This window comes from Pithys albifrons, chromosome 1, assembly GCF_047495875.1.
Source record: "Pithys albifrons albifrons isolate INPA30051 chromosome 1, PitAlb_v1, whole genome shotgun sequence".
Taxonomy (NCBI): Eukaryota; Metazoa; Chordata; class Aves; order Passeriformes; family Thamnophilidae; genus Pithys; species Pithys albifrons.
In genome coordinates this window covers 87,410,103-87,429,408 of record NC_092458.1, presented here as the reverse complement: position 1 = coordinate 87,429,408, position 19,306 = coordinate 87,410,103, and the positions used below count along the sequence as shown (strand labels likewise).

The following is a 19,306-nucleotide window of genomic DNA, read 5'->3' as shown; positions in this document are numbered from 1 at the left end:
TATCTATTAAGGCCAGCTGTCTACCTCCATGGCCTTGACTAGTCTCTACTTACAGAAAGAGAGATACATTCATAACAAATACACTAAATAAGTGGAATTTTGGTTAATAAGCAGATAAATGGCTAAGTATAATATTAGGTTGGAAGGTTCATCTAGAGGTCAACTCTGGCTCAGGGCTTGTTGTTCAGGCCTCAGCACTTCATGGTGCTGGTCAACAGTGGCTGAACATGAGCCAGCAGCGTGCCCAGGTGACCTATAAGGCCGATTGCATCCTGGCCTGTATCAGAAATTGCATGGCCAGCACGACCAGGGAAGTGATTGTTCTTCTGTACTCGGCCCTGGTGAGGCTGCACCTTGAGTACAATGTCGACTTCTGGGTTCCTCAATTCAAGAAAGACATTTAGGTGCTGGGAGTGTGTCTAGAGAAGGGCAAAAAAGCCTGTGAAGGGTCTGGAGTGGCTGAGGAAGCTGGAGTTGTTTAGCTTGGAGAAAAGGAGGCTCAGGGGGAACCTTATTGCTCTCTACAGCTACCTGGAAGAGGTTGTAGTAAAGTGGGGATTGTTCTCTTCTCCCAGGCAATAAGTGATAGGACAAGAGGAAATGGCCTCAGGTTGCACCAGGGAAGGGTGAGATTGGGTAACAGAAAAAATTTCTTCACTTGAAAGGGAGGCCAGGCATTGGAACAGGCTCCCCAGGGAAGTGGAGGAATCACAAACCGGGGAAGAGTTCAAAATATAAGTAGACATGGCACTTCGTGATACAGTTTAGTGGACATTGTGGTATTTGGTCAAAGTTTGAACATGATTATCTTGAAGGTTTTTTCAAACTTTAATGATTTTGTGACTGCTGCTTGGCCAGGGTGAGGAACCTCTCGTGCCACTGCTGCAACTCCTCATCTCCCTCCTTCGCACTCAGCACCTGGTAGGTCTTACTACTGTTGCATTCAACACGAGTCACCTGCAAGGAGAACCTGAGTTCAAAGGAAGGGTACCACTGCCCATCCTTTCCCCAAGGGAAGAGCACCTCCATGGTGGATGGCATCTGGAGGCTGGGATGATGCATGCAGCAGAGGGGGTAGGGGAGAACCAGCTAGGAAGCAGTTCAGCTAATAACTGAACTGAGTGCTTCCTAAGATAGAGGCTAGTCCTCCTGCTCTGGTGATTTTGGTTTTTGTTGCCACCTAGGAAGCACCCAGTAGATGGGGGAGATCATCCACCAAATGGACACCCTGACAGGTGGGAGGTTTCCCACAGCTCCTCTTTCTCCACATTATGTCTGCCTCTGCTGCCATCCCTTACAGTGTCTGTGCAAATCCCACCCACATGTGACATGCCAGTTGTGCTTGGGTCATTATTTATCATTGCCCAAACACACCCAATTCTGTTCCCCTGGAAGGAAAAGGCAGGCAGCCAGTCACTCCCACAGGGATCCAGGGCTGGCTGCGGAGGGACCAGCCATGGAGGACCAGGCTGTGCAAAAGGCAGTGCAGCTGCTTCTCACCCTCTGGTTGTGGACGCTTTTCTGGAGGCACTGGTGGCTTTTGAACATGCAGTAGTTGGGGTGCTGAAGTCCACTCGAGTCACAGATCTGGGGAGATGGGAATAAAGATTGGAGAAAGAAGAAGAGAAGGAGGGATGGGAACATCTACTGATGGTGACCCACCTTGCTCGGGCTACCTCCACCTTGGAAAGCAGCATACTCTGCCTGCAGCCAGAGGGCCACAGTAGGGTCCTTGCAGCCATGGATGGCCATCTGGCTACACCAGTACTCTGACCGCAGCCCTCTGAAAAAATCCGTGTCAGAGTCCTCCAGGGTCTCTGAGGATCTGGTCTGCAAAAGCATAGGATAAAGTGAGACATGCTTCTTCTTTCCCTTTCCCACCTCCCAGTCCAGGCTTCTCAGAGACCAGCAGGGCACACAGCTCATTTGGTACCTTGTTTTCAGCATCCTGGTGCTGGGCTAAGATCTGAGGGTTGATGTAGGTGTGGAAGTCACCTGTGTTGCATTGAACACGGTTCACGGTTTTGATGTTCCGACACTGCTCCATCTTCAGTGAGCAGAAAGCACAGTCAGGGCACAGGTCCATGTGATGCCGCCCGAGGTTGTCACACACCTAAAGTGGATGGTCAGGGGGAAGAAAGAGACTGAGAAGCTCCCAAAAGAGGAGACTGAGAAGCTCACATATCCCTGACTTGGAGATTGCCTCCCTGGTCACCCAAGTCAGCTTCTCTTGGGAGGTTGCACCGGAAAGGGCAGGGAGCCCTGCACACCACGGGGGTCAAAGGTGAACACCAGTGTCTTTACCATATCTCTGAACCCAAAGACTCTTTCTTCCATCTCCTTCCAGGCCATGGCAAGTGCCGATGAGAGACAGTTTCCCACCAGCACTGCATAGCACAGGACCAGCACTGCTTCGTCATTCTGCAGGGCTAGAAGGCTGACAGAGAAAGGGAAGCAAGAAGTCAAAACAGCTTTAGTTAGAAACTGAAAGGAAGGGAAACAACCCCAAAGCATAGCAAAAAAAAACCCCTTCCCAAGGAAACCTTGGACTCTTGGCTAAACTGCATAGAGAAATGGAGGTATCTGCAGAATCTGTACGTGCCTGCGTAACACAGCAGGGTGTGTATGTGGGCATTTGGGAGCATGTGAGAGGGACAGGATGAAGAGAACAGCTTTGAGAACTTTCCCAGGGGCCCTGCAGCAGCTGCTGCCTTGTTTTGTCCATCTGAGTGCACAGTGAAGAGATGTGTGCTAGAGTTCTGCTGAGTGTTGACTGTGGGGCAGGCCCATTTGGGTCCAGAGGATGTAACTTACTAAGCCTCCTTTCTGCTTGAGCCAATGTATTTGACAGAAAGGGGAAAAATTTGTTAACCATGAATTAACTGTTCATCCAACCTGACATGGGCAGCTAAAAGTAGAAAATTCACAGACAATGAGGTAAGACTAATAAGAATATTTGGCATCACTTAGGAATGGTGGAATCTGTAGGCATGGTACAGAACTGTTAGTAGACAGGGATGGTTGGCTTTAATCATCATCAATAATATAGAAGAGGTAAAAATGCTCATTATATACTTGCCTTGTGTCTGGAAACAAAACCAGTGATAAATAAGCAAACTTTGATCTGATGGAAAGTAAGGGGAGCAGCAACTGCTTGTGTTAAAGTGCTCTTACAATCCATGAATGGGCTAACCTGTATGGACAAGTTTTCCTAAGAGTATTTGTAACTTCTTAGAGATCTTCAGATTAGCATTAAAAAATAAAAAAGAGATGGAGAATCTGAAGAAAGGTCATGAAGATGAGATTTCCTAAGGCCTGGAAAACTTTCACCTAGAGCTAGAAGCTAAAGAAGTTTCACTCAGCCGAGTGAAGACACTAGTGCATATCCACTGAGCCAGTCAGCGCTTTTACCAAGGAGGGCACCAGCTGGAAAGCTGTCCTTGTCAGCAGATGAAAGAGTCATGGTCACTGGAAGTTGGGGCAAGATCCATTCAAACCAGAAATTAGCTGCATATTCCTGACACAAAGGGTATTTAGCTTGAGAGCAGCTGATGGGGTGGTTTCTCCACAATGTGGAGACTTCAAAAAGATATCCCAAACTTCTCCTAGAGGAAGGGTCTGTAGCTCAGATACAAGATACTGATTTTCCCTCCAGGGCTCACCAGACATGGTTTCATGTCCGATGCAGAGCAGGAAGACCAAAGTGCATGACTGGGGCAATTGTTAGGCCTGAAGGTTAAAATAGACCAGCCTCCTGGAAAACGAGTCCTGCTGTCAATCTGAGGATACCAAGAAATTCTATTTCACTCTGTCACATCCTTTTCCTGCTATGTCTCTGCTTGCCATCTCCACTGTGAGGTTTTCTGACCTAATATTTGCAAATTTATGAGCTGATTTATCACCTCTGAGTGAATGTAACAGCACTGCCACTGGTTCCCTACGCTTGTTGACATGCTGCTGAGCTGTTTGTGGATGCACAGAAGTTTCACCATGCTTCAAGGAAAGGGACAGATCTACTTAAAGTGATTTCTGAATGCAAATCCTGCCCCAGCTTAGTATTTCTGCAGGTTATTGTCCTAACCACTGTCCTGGAAAAAGCCCAACAGGTACTATGAGGTAATGACTCAAAGGGCATGTGGGAAAAAAACCCAGAATTCAAAACAATCTCAGAGACGAGATCAGTAATTGCTCCAAGGCAAAAAGAGAAAATTTCAAATAAAAGTTTATCATACTTCTGCATCAAGATGTGGAATGACACATATAGAAGCTACTTGAGCAGTATCTCTGAAGAGTGCTGGTGAGCAGCATCCACCTCTCCCTCAATGTAATGACAAGGATTTGGGCCATTAACTTTGAGCTGCTGAGCCTTCCTGATACTGGCTGGCTGAAGTGGAGTGAGGACATGAGGCGAGTGGAAAAGAAGATAAGGAGCAAACAGCAGCTTTCCAGCACTTGCTAACTTCTGATTTAGGGGGTCTGCTGCAGGAAACTAAAACCATTAGGGAGAAAGCCATTCTTAACAGCTTCAGAAAGAGAAAAGAGATCTTTGCTTGTTTGCCAAGGCTGGCTACTATGGGTGACGATAATTCAAAAAGGAGTATTTTTTCTGGGAATGACATTTTTAACAGAGAGTTTGGCCTTAAAATTAAAGCCTCTGAGGTTGAAATACATAAACACCACAAGGACTGTTTGGAGCAGTAAAGCAGGAGGAGGAGGAGAAAGAGGGTAAGTCACCAGGAGTGTATGTATCTCATCAATATATACAAATATCTCAAAGGGGGATGCCAAGGGGATGGTGCCAGACTCTTTTCAGTGGTGCCCAGAGACAGAACAAGGAGTAATGATCATAAATTAAAACACAAGAAGCTCCACCTCAAAATGAGGAATAACTTATTTACATTGAAGGTGACAGAGTACTGGAACAGGCTGCCCAGGGAGGTTGTGGAGTCTCCCTCTCTGGAGACATTCAAAACCCACTTGGACACATTCCTGTGTAACCTGCTCTAGGCAATCCTGTCTTGGCAGTGAGGTTGGACTAGATGGTCTCCAAACCTAACTATTTGGTCGTTCTGGGATTCTGAGAGGAATTGGAACAGCCTTGCTGGGGAAGCTGGGCTCTCATGAACCACAAGTGAACATCTGTGCAAGAATACCAACAGAATAACAACAGTGATGCTGAAAGGGGTGTAGGGTTTGTAGTTGAGTTGAAAAACAACACAACAGTCGGAAGAATGCACAAATGCAATTCCTGTGGGCAAACAGAAAAGCAGGGAAGGGAGGTTGATGTCCAGCTGCTGAAACCCATCACAGGGCTCTGCATGCAGAGCTGTAGCTTGCAGGTCTTTTAAAGGGGCACTGAAAATCGCCACAAAAATAATAGTTGCACAGGCTTTACAATGCAACAGCTACAGAGCCCTTTTTATCTCATTGCAAGGCTGAAACAGAAAACACAATAAGGACTAAAAATTGAAAATAAGTGCAATAATTGAAACTTTTTCCCCATAGTGATTCACTCCTAGCAGAAAGACCACAGAAGTGTGCTGCAGATCCTTGTTGTATTATTACTCTTGCCCTGTCTCTCTCTAAGGGTCACAGTTAGCTTTGTCAAGTACTAGGAAAGCTGGTAGAGCTATCAGAGCAGCTGTCACAAGCAGCAGTGAGTAAGAAGGAATGGATGTCCTGCTGGACATAAGACCCTTGGAAAGACACACAGGCTTGGGATCTGTGCTCGTCACAACCTTGCACACCTTGTGTTAAATCAGATACTGAATGGCCCCTGTGTGCAATGACCAGTCCCATGCAGCACTGCTCATCTTGCTGGAATGGAAATGCCCCAAAGCATTTTGCCCCTTTTATAGGTCATGCTTTGAAGTCCCTTTGAGAGGAGGCAGGATGTGGTGAGCAGCAAAGCTGACAGGTGCAGTCTATCTCTCCTTTTTATCCCCACTCGAGTTTAAGCTTTGCTTAGCATGATTGATGGGACCCAGCTGTCAGGTTACAGACACACAGTCAGCATTAGTGTCTTTGAGAAACTCTGCAGCAGAATAGCAAGTGTCATCTGCAATCACAGCAGTCTCTCAGTAATCCCATTAGAAATAAATCAGAGCAAGGCTTAGTTTCAGAGGCAGGGAAAACAAACACATCCTCAGTGAAACACAGTTTTACCTTAGCATACATACACCAGGAAAAATTTTTCCAGGCAATAAAACCTTCCTACAAGATTAGGGAGGAGGATGACATGTTACAACTTTGCAACAGAACAGTTGTGACTTTAACAGCATGATGCGATTCACTTTTACATGCAGCAGTGTAGTGGTAATACGCAGTGTGTTGAAGAGAAACCACAGATGTGCAATCATGCACAAAATCTGTGCACTCACAGGAACATCACTGGCCAGCAACAGAGTGAAACCAGAATGACTTCTCCATGAAAACCACATCTAGACAGCACTTTTTTACCTCTTGGTAAGCAAAATAATCTTTGCATCTCAGTCAAAGCAAGTGATCCTCAGACACAAAGTACTAAAGGATCAAAAAGTAGATTTGAGTGAAAGCACATGATCCTTTTGCAGGTCTTTTCTGTGTGGGCTCACCAGCCTCAGCTACTTGAGGACAGAGGAAAATGGATCCTGGCAGAGCTACTGAGAAGAGCTCAACATCCTCAACGTGTTCCTAAAGCATCTGTAGGCCAAAGGAACTAAGAAGGGTGTGTAAAACGACTGCAGCAAGCTGGGCTGTCACAGGGCCCTGTGCTGAAGTGCCATGTAGCTGCTTCCAAAACCAGAACACGGAACCATAAACCCCCTAGGAAGAGCTGTGTACAGAATCCCGAGTGCAGAGAGTTGCACATGCTCGAGAAGCAGTGGTCCTGCACAGCCAGAAGCAAGGCTTTGTGCTCTCAGCTCTGTTTCCTAGCCCAGGGCTGCTTTGACTTTACTTGGGAGAGGACAGAGCACTCCTCTGAGTATTCTTCAGGTCAGATTGTTTTAAGAAGTATCTTCTTCCTGTTACATACAGAGAGCAAGGAGCACAGTGAGACATATCCCAAGGACGAGTGTTTGCAAGGAATCTATTTCTGCTCATCACCTGTACTTCTGGGAGATGTGCTGGGAGGAAGAATGAGTGCAGAGGTGATTGCATACTGCAGATGGCCACAGTGTGGGGAAACACAGGCACAGGACAAAGCCCTGCCTGCAGCTAAGGCCCAGACTAAACTCACTTTGCTCAGGACTCAAGGCCAGTGACATTTTCAGGCATGAGCAGTGTTGGATCACTTGGTGCTAGAGCACGGGGTGCCTGAGTGGCTTCCCAGGTACATTTCTTCTCTGAGTGGGACAACTTGCTCCAGAAAGCCTGCCAAGACTCACCACCTGCTCTGAGCAGGGACTTGAATGCTGTGGGGCTGCCAGCCAATGTGCACGAGAACAGCCCTGCATGTGTACCCAGAAAGAGAAGTATTCCCCTCACCTGCCTCGGGGGGGAATTTCCTGCTCTGATATAGTTTCTGGACCTGACTTGGTGAAGTCCCGAGAAGAGTCCTTGGTGGCCAGGGAAGCATCCAAGGAAAGGGATGAATGGATCAGCTGCCAGATGCTGTTGTTCAGGTTTTGGTCTTCAGAGGATTCCACTCTGAGAGGTGAGGTGGTGGTGGCAGCTGGGACAAGCACGGTTGGTGGGCGCACAGTTCTCCTGTTCTTCTGTGAGGTTGTGGTCACCTTTGGTGTGGCTGTGGGGGGCTTTGTTGTTTTCTGACCCAACAGCGCGTGAGAGTAGTTTAGAAGTCTTTCCACATCAGCAGGTGAGGGAGAAGGCTGCTTCTGAGCTGGAGAGACAGAGGGATGGGAATGGCTGAGGGCACCATTTTGAGGCCAGCGTGAAAGATGCTGGGGGTGGAAGAGTAGCTACAGGAAATGAGCGTGTGAGCAGGGGTGCCCAGTGCAGCTTGGTGCAGCCATACCTTCTCCAGCAGCAGAATTTTTGCTCTCTGCCAAGGAATTCACAGGCCGAGATTGTGCCAATGAGGAGGCATCCTTTATAGACGAAGTCGAACATGAGACTCGCTGAGTGGACGACAGGGGCAGAAACATGAATCTTGCTATGTTATCTTTCCTTCCTCCTCAATCCTTCTGTCTCCCAAGAAATACTCCCTCCCAAATCCCCCTCCCATCCCAAATCCCACTCCCCACCTTGATGTAGAACTGCTGTTTGAGGCAGCGGTAGTGGGCGAACTGGCAGAAGGTTTGAAATTGCAGCACCTCTGGAAAGTCAGTGCAGACTGGCCCTGGAGAAAGATGTGGGACAGGGTCAGGCCACAGGTTTTGGCATCTGCCCCCTCTTGGCCTGGGCACACCAAGAGGTCAGGGCCTCTCAGATGGCAGATTGTAAAGCAGGGAAAGTCAAAGCTGTCTGCTCCTTAGTGAGGATTGCAGCCTTGGGCTGTTACAGTTTCCAGTCCCAGGTGCCATATACCCTTTCCCTCCAACCCCCTGAGGATTTCATCCCATCCTTCTGCCCTTTTTCACACAGTTATCTTCCCTATGACAGAGGGAAAGGACAGAAGGAAAGGACAGAAGGAAACTTCCTGTTTCCAGGATCTGATGATTCTTAGTCCTTGCAGGGTTTAAAAAAAAGAAAAGAGTAGTGCTATGATAGGTACAAAAGATGACCAGACTGGGCCTGGGAGCACCAGAGAATTATAGAATAGTTTGAATTGGAAGGGTCCTTATAGATCATCTCATTCCAAGCCCCTGTGCCATGGGCAAGGACACCTTTCACTAGACCAGGTTGCTCAAAGCCCCATCCAACCTGGCCTTGAACACTTCCAGGGATGGAGCAGCCACAGCTTCTTTGGGCAACCTGCTCCAGAGGAGACAAAGTCTTCAGGGTAATATTTTGTTATTGATTCCAGCCTTGCAGAGGATGGAGGAAAGTCCACTGGGCCAGTGTGCTGCTGTCAAGGCCTGTGCCTGTACAGACACACACACTGTGGTCTCAAACAGCACTGCTGACACACTGACTCCAGAGCTGCCGCTCTTCCTTCAGTAATTGCGGGAAAGCCAAAGGCATGCAGGAGAGCAGAAAACCCTGGGAGAACTTGGGAAGGGGGTGATCTGGTGCTCCCTCTGCTCTAGAAGTGCATGGCCTGGGCACAGGTCCAGTGCTGGCCAACAGGGAGGAGGTCAGCAGTGGAATTGCATTGCTCTCCTCCTTGTTCCTTGTGCACCTGTCTTTTCCTCTGTGTGCTGCACCATCAAAAATAGAATTTCAGATATCCACCAGGATCCCAGCCCAAAAAAATGCCCATCCTGAAGGGAACACTCCAGATCCCCACACTATTCTTTGTTTAAAACACAAGGTAACTGCACCTGAAGTGGCACAATTAATGCTCATGAATATCTAGTCATAGACAGCACTGCCATAGCTCTGTGAGAGGCTAAACATGTGAGGGCACATGCTCTGCCATGACAGCTTGGCCTCTAAGTCTGGCTGAAATGTGCAAAAATAGCCCCCAAACTGAAAAATAATAATAATAAAAAATAACACAAGGAGGAACAACATCTGCAGGATGGATCTGTTAGGCTGAGGAATGGAGGAAAAGAAAGTAAAGAGGGCAACCTGCAAAATTGTCTGTGCTGGTTTAAAGGCAAACCAGCAGGGGAAATGAACTCACCACGAGAGAGATTATAAGTCAGACCTAAAATTTAATAATAATATTACAATAAATACACTGACACAAAAGGGAAATTGCTTTCAACTCACAAAAACCCAACAGTATAACCCAGTGTCCTGGGGCACAAACCCAAGGGGGTTTGTTAGCCTTTGTGCTGAGACCCCTGTGGCTCCCCCAAGTCCAGAGCAAAAGGAAATGAAAAACCTGTTGGTGCAGGCGAGGGCTGTGGTCTGGGCGAGATCGGTAATCTCCTCCTGTCGAGGTCCTGCTGCTCCTCTGGATCCGATGAGAAGTTACCAAAGTCTTCTTACCCACCACTTATGTACCCTCAGGGAGTACCCAGTCCCTCCCCCTGGGCGGGGACTCACACAATGGGTGATTAACTCTGGGAGCCAGGGGATATTGAACTGTTGATGGCCCATTAGCAGCTCCGCCCCCTCAGGCTGGGTGTGAAGGTGATAACGACTCCCTGGGGAGTTGCTGCTAATGGCCCATTGTCCTTGGGGAATGAATAGAGGGGGTAGAATATACAGCTTTGATCATCCCCACACAGTGTCAACTGGTCCCTCCTGCTGAACTAGGACATTATCCACCCCTTATTCTACACCATCTAGTCATTCCCGAATTAAATCCCCTTTTTACCTATATATGCATATATATATATATATACACATATATATATATATTGCATATATACAATGAAACATTACGAACTCTTCTCACTCAAAATTAGGTCCCCTTGTGGTACACAACGTGTTTCTCCATCTTTTTGCATTACCCACCAAGTGCAACCAGATTCTTGAGCAAAAACAATTCCTCGGATGGGTTTGCCTTTGTTTGAGGTGGGACTAACCCAAACAGTCTTTCCTAACATACATCTCATATGGACCACAGGAACTTTATCTCCATCTACAGTATTCAAGAGTTCTGATTGGGCAGGGCCAGCTCAATTGATGGAGCCCCGGGTGTTGACCAACCAGGTGACCTTTGCCAAATGCAGCTCCCAGTGTTTGAAAGTTTCCCCACCCAACGCCTTCAAGGTGGTTTGCAGCAGTCCATTGCATCGCTCAACTTTCCCAGCAGCTGGAGCATGGTAGGGGATATGATACACCCACTCAATGCCGTGCTCTCTGGCCCAGGTGTCTATGAGGCTGTTCTTGAAGTGGGTGCCATTGTCAGACTCTATTCTCTCTGGGGTGCAGTGTCTCCACAGGACTTGTTTCTCAAGGCCCAGGATGGTATTCCGGGCAGTGGCGTGAGATACGGGGTATGTCTCCAGCCATCCAGTGGTTGCCTCTACCATGGTCAGCACGTAGCACTTGCCTTGGCGTGTTTGGGGAAGTGTGATGTAGTCAACTTGCCAGGCCTCCCCATACCTGTATTTCGACCACCGTCCACCATACCATAGAGGCTTCACCCGCTTGGCCTGCTTGATGGCAGCACATGTGTCACAGTCATGGATAACCTGTGAGACACTGTCCATGGTTAGATCCACCCCTCGGTCCCGAGCCCATCTGTATGTTGCATCTCTGCCCTGATGACCAGAGGCATCATGGACCCATCGGGCTAAAAACAATTCTCCCTTGTGCTGCCAATCCAGATCTACCTGAGAGACTTTAATCCTGGCAGCTCGATCCACCTGCTCGTTGTTATGATGCTCCTCATTAGCCCGGCTCTTGGGTACATGAGCATCTACGTGACGGACCTTCACATTCAGCTTCTCTACCTGGGGAGTGATGTCCTGCCACATCTCAGCCGCCCAGATGGGTTTCCCTTTGCGCTGCCAGCCGGCCTTTCTCCAACGCTCCAGCCATCCCCACAGAGCATTGGCCACCATCCACGAGTCAGTGTAAAGGTAGAGTCTTGGCCACTTCTCTCGTTCAGCGATATCCAAAGCCAGCTGAACAGCTTTCAGCTCTGCAACCTGACTTGATCCACCCTGTCCTTCAGTCGCTTCTGCAACTCGACGTGTAGGACTCCATACAGCTGCTTTCCATTTCCGGCCTGTCCCTACAATGCGTCAGGAGCCATCTGTGAAGAGAGCATATCACTTCTCCTCTTCTGGCAGCTGGTTATATGGTGGAGCCTCCTCAGCTCGTGTCACCTGCTCCTCTTCTTCTTCAGAGGACAATCCGAAACTCTCACCTCCCGGCCAGTTGGTGATGATTTCCAAAATCCCAGGGCGATTAGGATTCCCTATCCGGGTTGGTTGCATGATCAGAGCAATCCACTTACTCCATGTGGCATCAGTGGCATGATGGGTAGAAGGAGCTTTTCCTTTGAACATCCAGCCCAACACTGGTAGTCGGGGTGCCAGGATGAGCTGTGCCTCAGTGCCAATCACTTCTGAGGCAGCTCGAACTCCTTCATAAGCTGCCAGGATCTCTTTCTCAGTTGGGGTATAGCTGGCTTCAGATCCTTTGTATCCCCGACTCCAGAATCCCAACGGTTGTCCTCGAGTCTCCCCAGGTACTTTCTGCCAGAGGCTCCAGGATGGGCCATTCTCCCCAACTGTAGTGTAGAGCACATTCTTCACATCTTGTTCTGTCCTGACTGGCCCAAGGGCTACTGCATGGGTAATCTCCTGTTTAATCTGCTCAAAGGCTTGTTGTTGTTCAGGGCCCCACTGGAACTCATTTTTCTTCCGTGTCACAAGGTAGAGAGGACTTAAAATCTGACTGTACTCAGGGATATGCATCCTCCAAAAGCCCACGGCGCCTAGGAAAACCTGAGTTTCCTTCTTGCTGGTTGGTGGGGACATAGCTGCTATTTTGTTGATCAACTCTGTTGGAATCTGACGATGCCTGTCTTGCCACTTCACTCCTAGGAACTGAATTTCCTGAGCAGGTCCCTTGACCTTACTTCGTTTAATGGCAAAACCAGCTCTTAGGAGAATCTGGATTATCTTCTTTCCTTTCTCAAAAACCTCCCCTGCTGTGTTCCCCCATACAATGATGTCATCGATGTACTGTAGATGTTCTGGAGCCTCACCCTTTTCCAGTGCAGTCTGGATCAGTCCATGGCAAATGGTGGGATTGTGTTTCCACCCCTGGGGCAGTCGATTCCAGGTGTACTGCACCCCCTTCCAGGTGAAAGCGAACTGCGGCCTGCACTCTGCTGCCAACGGAATGGAGAAAAAGGCACTGGCAATGTCGATGGTGGCATACCACTTGGCTGCCTTGGACTCCAGCTCATACTGGAGCTCCAGCATGTCCGGCACAGCGGCACTCAGGGGGGGTGTGACCTCATTGAGACCATGGTAATCCACCGTCAGCCTCCACTCTCCACTGGACTTTCGTACTGGCCATATGGGGCTATTAAAGGGAGAGTGAGTCTTGCTGACCACCCCTTGGCTCTCCAGCTCACGAATCATCTTGTGTATGGGGGTCACAGAGTCTCGGTCAGTGCGGTATTGCCGACAGTGCACTGTGGCTGTGGCCAGCGGTACCAATTGTTCTTCAACTTTCAGCACTCCCACAGCAGAAGGGTCCTCTGAGAGGCCAGGCAAGGTGCTCATCTGTCTGATTCCCTCTGTCTCCACAGCAGCTATGCCAAACGCCCAACGCAGTCCCTTTGGGTCTTTGAAATACCCATTCCTCAGGTAGTCTATGCCAAGGATACATGGGGCTTCTGGACCAGTCACAATGGGGTGTCTATGCCATTCCTTCCCTGTCAGACTGACTTCAGCTTCCAGTACAGTCAGCTGTTGGGATCCCCCTGTCACCCCAGAAACAGAGATGGATTCTGCCCCGACGTATCCTGATGGCATCAACGTGCATTGTGCACCAGTGTCCGCTAAAGCTTTGTATTTCTGTGGGTCTGATGTGCCAGGCCACCGAATCCACACAGTCCAATAAACCCGATTGTCCCTCTCCTCTACCTGGCTAGACGCAGGGCCCCCCTAGTCCTGGTCATGGTACTCACTGCGCTCTCCCTGTGAATATGACCGGTAGGTTCCTTCAAGAGCATTGGGCATGACATCATCAATCCTATACTGTCTGGAGCCTTGCCCACGAGAGACTGGAGCAGCCTTCAACCTTGAAGAATTCCCTGTGTTAGTTGTGCCTCTTTGCAATTCACGTACCCGAGCTGCTAAGGAAGAGGTGGGTTTTCCATCCTACTTCCTCATATCTTCTCCATGCTCATGGAGGTAAAACCACAGATTGCCGCGTGGAGTGTACCCTTTCTCCTTAGCTGGAAGATGCCTGCTTCTGATGGCAGAGACTCTCGTTTGTTCTGGAGAGATATGAAAGAGTCCTTCCTTAATCTTCTCTTCCAGTTCAACCAGTTTTGTTTCCACAGCTGAGACGTGGGCTCGTAATGGAGCAGTGACAGTGTGTTCATAAATCCTGAGTTTGCTGACCAGTGCACCCACCTTGTCTTCTCCCTCTCTCCACTGCAATGTTGCAAGGTAGCGAGAATACATTTCTGGCCCAAGTTGTGCAAATTTTAACCACATCTGGGATGTGCACTGGACACCATCTGGACTTTTAGGGAATCTCTCATCCTCTGAAAAGATGATCTCCAGTACGGCTAATTCCCTTAAGCACCAGATACCTTGTTCCATCGTGTTCCATTGTCCTTGCTGTACGTGGAGGTCCTCCTTACAAAGATATCTCTCCCTCACGCTTGACAACAGTCGCCGCCAGAGGCTGAGAGTTTCCTGTCTCTTTCCAATGCCCTGATCAATGACCACATCTCGAGAAAGGGATCCCAGCTGCCTTGCCTCACTCCCATCTAGAATTGTATCATTGGCCTCCGCATCCCAGATTCGAAGCAGCCAGGTCAAGATGGACTCATTTGCCTGTCGGTGAACTCTCTCCGGAGCTCACGCAGCTCTCCCAGGGATAGGGACCGGGTGATTGTTTCTGGCTCCATTTCTTCTGCTTGAGGTGAAGGTCCTGCCTCTTCCTCGTCATTCACTATACGAACTGATTTGGTCTTTGATTTTCTTTTCTGGACAGGGGCAACTGCTATCGGTTTCTGTTGTCCTTCCGGCTCAGCCGTGGTTTGTGTGGGCATGGTGCTGGTTGATGTATCTCTTTTCCTCTCTGGCTCAGCCGTGGTTTGGGTGGGCATGGTGCTGGTTGATGTATCTCTTTTCCTCTCTGGCTCAGCCATGGTTTGGGTGGGCATGGTGCTGGTTGATGTATCTCTTTTCCTCTCTGGCTCAGCCATGGTTTGTGTGGGCATGGTGCTGGTTGATGTATCTCTTTTCCTCTCTGGCTCAGCCGTGGTTTGGGTGGACATGGTGCTGGTTGATGTATCTCTTTTCCTTTCTGGCTCAGCCGTGGTTTGGGTGGACATGGTGCTGGTTGATGTATCTCTTTTCCTCTCTGGCTCAGCCGTGGTTTGGGTGGACATGGTGCCTGTGGATTTGCTCCTTTTCTCCTCCTCCTGATGATGCTGTACCACACCAAGCAGTGTGCGGTAGGCAGTGGCCAGGGCCCAGCAGGTTGCTGTGAGCTGCACATCTCTGGGACTACTAGAGCATCTTCCTTTCACATAGCTTAGCATTTTGGCAGGGTCCTGCAGTTGTTCCAGGGTGAATTTCCAGATCATTTGAGGAGAGAAGGTCTCCAAATACTGGCCCATATCTTCCCACTTCCCATGCCATTCAACATCATCCGCTCCCAGGGCAGGCCTCCAGCAAGCCTCCTTAGAAAGCCCAGTTCTGACCCAAACATGGTGTATAGAGCACAGAGGAGACAAAGCAACACTAACAGCACTAACAGTAAGATTATGCTGTCCCTAACATCAAAAGGAAGCTCAATATTTTCAATGATTGTTGTAGCAGAGGTGAAAAGGTGGAAGTAACCATCTCCGCCTGTTTTCCCCACAGTCTGGGTGCTATTTTTAATGAGACCTCAGAGGTAACAACCCAAACCAGGACAGGCAGACCAGACTGAATATACATTCACAATGAAATTCACTGCTTCTGATGTTATGACAACATAAACATAGTACATTAATAAAGCAATTTTGATCCTTCTCCCTGGTATTAAAGAGAGCATCAAAATAGGCAAATGGTTCCCCATGTGTCGAAATATGAACAGGCCCAGGTACACCATCCACATGAATACATCAAGCAACATGGTAGTCAGGGAGTTTCTGTATCCAAATACACAAAATGAAATTGTAATTCTGACTTCTCTCTCGTGCCCCACGTTGGGCGCCAAAAGATGTGCTGGTTTAAAGGTGAACCAGCAGGGGAAATGAACTCACCACGAGAGAGATTATAAGTCAGACCTAAAATTTAATAATAATATTACAATAAATACACTGACACAAAAGGGAAATTGCTTTCAACTCAAAAAAACCCAGCAGTATAACCCAGTGTCCTGGGGCACAAACCCAAGGGGGTCTGTTAGCCCTTGTGCTGAGAACCCTGTGGCTCCCCCAAGTCCAGAGCAAAAGGAAATGAAAAACCTGTTGGTGCAGGCGAGGGCTGTGGTCTGGGCGAGATCGGTAATCTCCTCCTGTCAAGGTCCTGCTGCTCCTCTGGATCCGACGAGAAGTTACCAAAGTCTTCTTACCCACCACTTATGTACCCTCAGGGAGCACCCAGTCCCTCCCCCTGGGCGGGGACTCACACAATGGATGATTAACTCTGGGAGCCAGGGGATATTGAACTGTTGATGGCCCATTAGCAGCTCCACCCCCTCAGGCTGGGTGTGAAGGTGATAATGGCTCCCTGGGCAGCTGCTGCTAATGGCCCATTGTCCTTGGGAAATGAATAGAGGGGGTAGAATATACAGCTTTGATCACCCCCACATAGTGTCAACTGGTCCCTCCTGCTGAACTAGGACATTGTCCCATCTCCTGGCATGTCCAGATGCTTCTGCCCTTGGCAGCTGGGTCTCCGAAGGCAGCAGCAGTGGGTGTGTGGCTGGATATGACAAGGAGCAGTGTCAGGGAGTTGGGCTCTGGCAGGAGAGGAACTAGAGAGAGACCCTGGGTTCATCCAGCACCACGGCATAGTGGATTGCAGGAGCCCACAAGTGAATGAGGAGCACAGGACTCATGTGTGGGTCTGGTGATGAGGGGTGGGACTCATTCCCCTGACACAGCTGCAAAACCCAGCAAGAAATAGTTGCCCTCAAGCTGCAGTCCAAATAGGCACAGTTGGCTGATCATTCAGCTCATTGACGTTCATATCTAAATATAAAGACATATTCTTTTATGAGAAAATTGCTCCTATTTTTCTTCCTCTGAAGAAAAATACAACAGAAGTAGTCCCAAGTTTTTCAGCTGCACAGATATAATTATGCCACTTAAATTCTCTGATGCAGGGGTGCAGGGAAAATATGACTGCAGAGATTTGAAGGGTGCTGTTGCTATGGTGCTTTCTGAACTGGGATGTTTCTTGGCTCCTGAAATGTTAAACACTTAAAAAGGCAGCTTATCATCTCAAGTTTTCTTAAAGATGTATGAGAACTCATGAGCCAAGCTTCTGCATTTATGCCCAGATCAAGCTGAAAAGAGCTGGTAAGAGATGAGGAGCTTCAGTGAGCTTCAGAAAACTGTGGCCAGCTTTTACCCCTTGCCACTCCACCAACAGAGATGTGGAGAGAGGACAGGCCACCTCAGTGGCCATGGCTTTCAGCCCATGACCCATGAAGAGAGGCTGGGCCTTCCATTCTTGCTCAGCTGGGTGAAGAGGAAGAGTTACAGCAGACCACAGGGACCTGAAGGAAAGCTACAGGAGGACAAACTCTTCTTCATGGTACCAGACAACACAAGGGGGCTAAAAAGAATACAAATTCCTGCTTAGACAGTTAGGGCTGGCCCATTGGAAAAGATTTTTTTCTCCAGGAAAGTGGTGCAGCACTGGAAGGGATGCCCGGAGAGGCCACAAAAGCAAACTCTTGCACAAAGCCGATGTGCTCTTGTCCTGGGAGTGTCTGCTCCAAGCTGCACTTTGGGCTAGAGAACCCACAACAACCCATCCCACCACTATTCCCACAATCTTCTGGCATTTTAGGGCAGAGAAATAGCTGGCAGTGCTCCAGCTGGGGCTACGCCCTCCACTGCCTCTGGCAGTGGGTCACACCCTTACCAGTGGGGATTTGGCCATGGTTCTCATCCTGGTCCAGCTGCAGGATGATGGGGCTGAGGCAGCCGTATGCCTGGCGCAGCAGGCAGAACCTGTTTGCCTCCCAGAGTGGCTGCAGCCTTGCAAAGAATTGCTGGTACTCCGAGTCTGACAATGCACTGCCCGGAATGGAAGGCACCGGTGGAGCAACAGCGGCCGTCGGGAAGGTCAGCAGACCTACAGGAGAGAAACCTGGGACAGTCTGTGCCTAACAGCCCTTAACAGAGGCAAGTGGTGGGTGGAAATGAAGGAGCAGCTGGCAGACTGGCCCACTCCTGTCTGCTGGTGCAGAGCAGGGTGCTGGGATGAGGATCTCAAGTGCTGGCCTGGGGTCCCCCTCCATCATCCCTGTCTGCAGAATCCTGAGGAAACCAGGAGCCCTGGGTCAAAGGATGAAAACGAATAAAAAAGAAAGGGGAAAACCAGAAAAAAATAAAAGCTGGGTTTGTTGTGATCTTGGTTTGGTTTGGACTGGAGGGAGATGTTTTGACTTTTGGCTTGGTTTTTGGTTTTTATTGGTGGATTTTTTCTTGGTGGATTTCCCCTCCCCACAAAAGGCCCAGCCTCCAGAGGCACCCACAATGGCACTGACTCTGCTGCACATGCCTGTGAGCTGCTCCCTGCACCACGCTATGGGCCCGTGCCCATCCCTCCATCTCCTGCCTCCCCTCCTTTGCCTTCAGCTGGACCCCCTCCTCTCCTGCCTCCACAATCTCCTCTGTCCCACAGCCTGTGACCCCTCCAAGAGCCTCCATCTGCTCCTGGGGGAGCAGAGTCAAGGGCTGGCATGGCCTGTGGGCCCACTGGGGTGGTCTTGTGGGAGACAGGGGATGGTAGCAGTAGGGCAGGGGCTTCCTGCTTCCTTCCAGCCTTGGCTCCAGGCTCTGAGGTGGCTGTCAGGGCAGACACTTACTCAGTAGCCAGAGAAGCCAGAACATGTTTGCCACAGGCTTCAGAATCAGGGAGCTGCTTGGTGGCTGGTGGGAGTCATGCACATACCAAGCAGAGCCAACGCAGAAAGTCTGAGCACTCAGCTTCTGTCCCTGGCAACAGTGGAACCAGAATTTGGCCATAGCACTGTGATCAGAACCTGACCATGGCATCACAATGGGGCTGGGGAGGGGTGTGTGGAGGGCAGGCAAAGCCCAGGCTCATGCCTGGCAGGGAGTGAGGGAAGGTGGACAATCCCACAGGGAAGGGAGATGCAAGGGTTGTGGGGACAAGGAGGAGCAGGAACAAACTTGGAGCTTTCCTTCCACCTGGGGGACATGGCAGTGAATGGCAACAACCCACGACAGCATTTGAGGCCTGGCGAGGCTAATCATGGGCTGAGGGTATTCCAAAAGGGGTATCCCTGGGGTACCTCGCACTCCAAAGGGTTTTATGCTCTTCTGCAGGGGAAAGGCACAACATCTGTTCCATCTGGAGGGGATTGGAAAGCACTCCATGCCTTCCTAGGCATGTCCCAGGACCAGCTTGCTTCAGGATGCAGTGGGAAGATAGCTTGATCTCTCTTGGGCAGCCATGCCACTTTCTGAGCA

The 19,306-nt window shown here is 49.4% G+C and overlaps 1 protein-coding gene across 1 annotated transcript; it reads right to left on the bottom strand.

Moving 5' to 3' along the window:
• Positions 1-828: 828 nt before the first annotated feature.
• On the bottom strand, positions 829-18,838 carry ACRBP (acrosin binding protein). The gene is made up of 10 exons (XM_071568563.1): positions 18,679-18,838; positions 17,730-17,942; positions 8,180-8,281; positions 8,001-8,060; positions 7,468-7,822; positions 2,305-2,437; positions 1,934-2,113; positions 1,663-1,830; positions 1,501-1,587; positions 829-957 (listed from the first exon to the last, which is right to left on the bottom strand). The coding sequence occupies exons 1-10, from the start codon at positions 18,836-18,838 to the stop codon at positions 829-831; spliced, it is 1,587 nt and encodes a 528-aa protein (XP_071424664.1).
• Between the last annotated feature and the right edge of the window lie 468 nt (positions 18,839-19,306).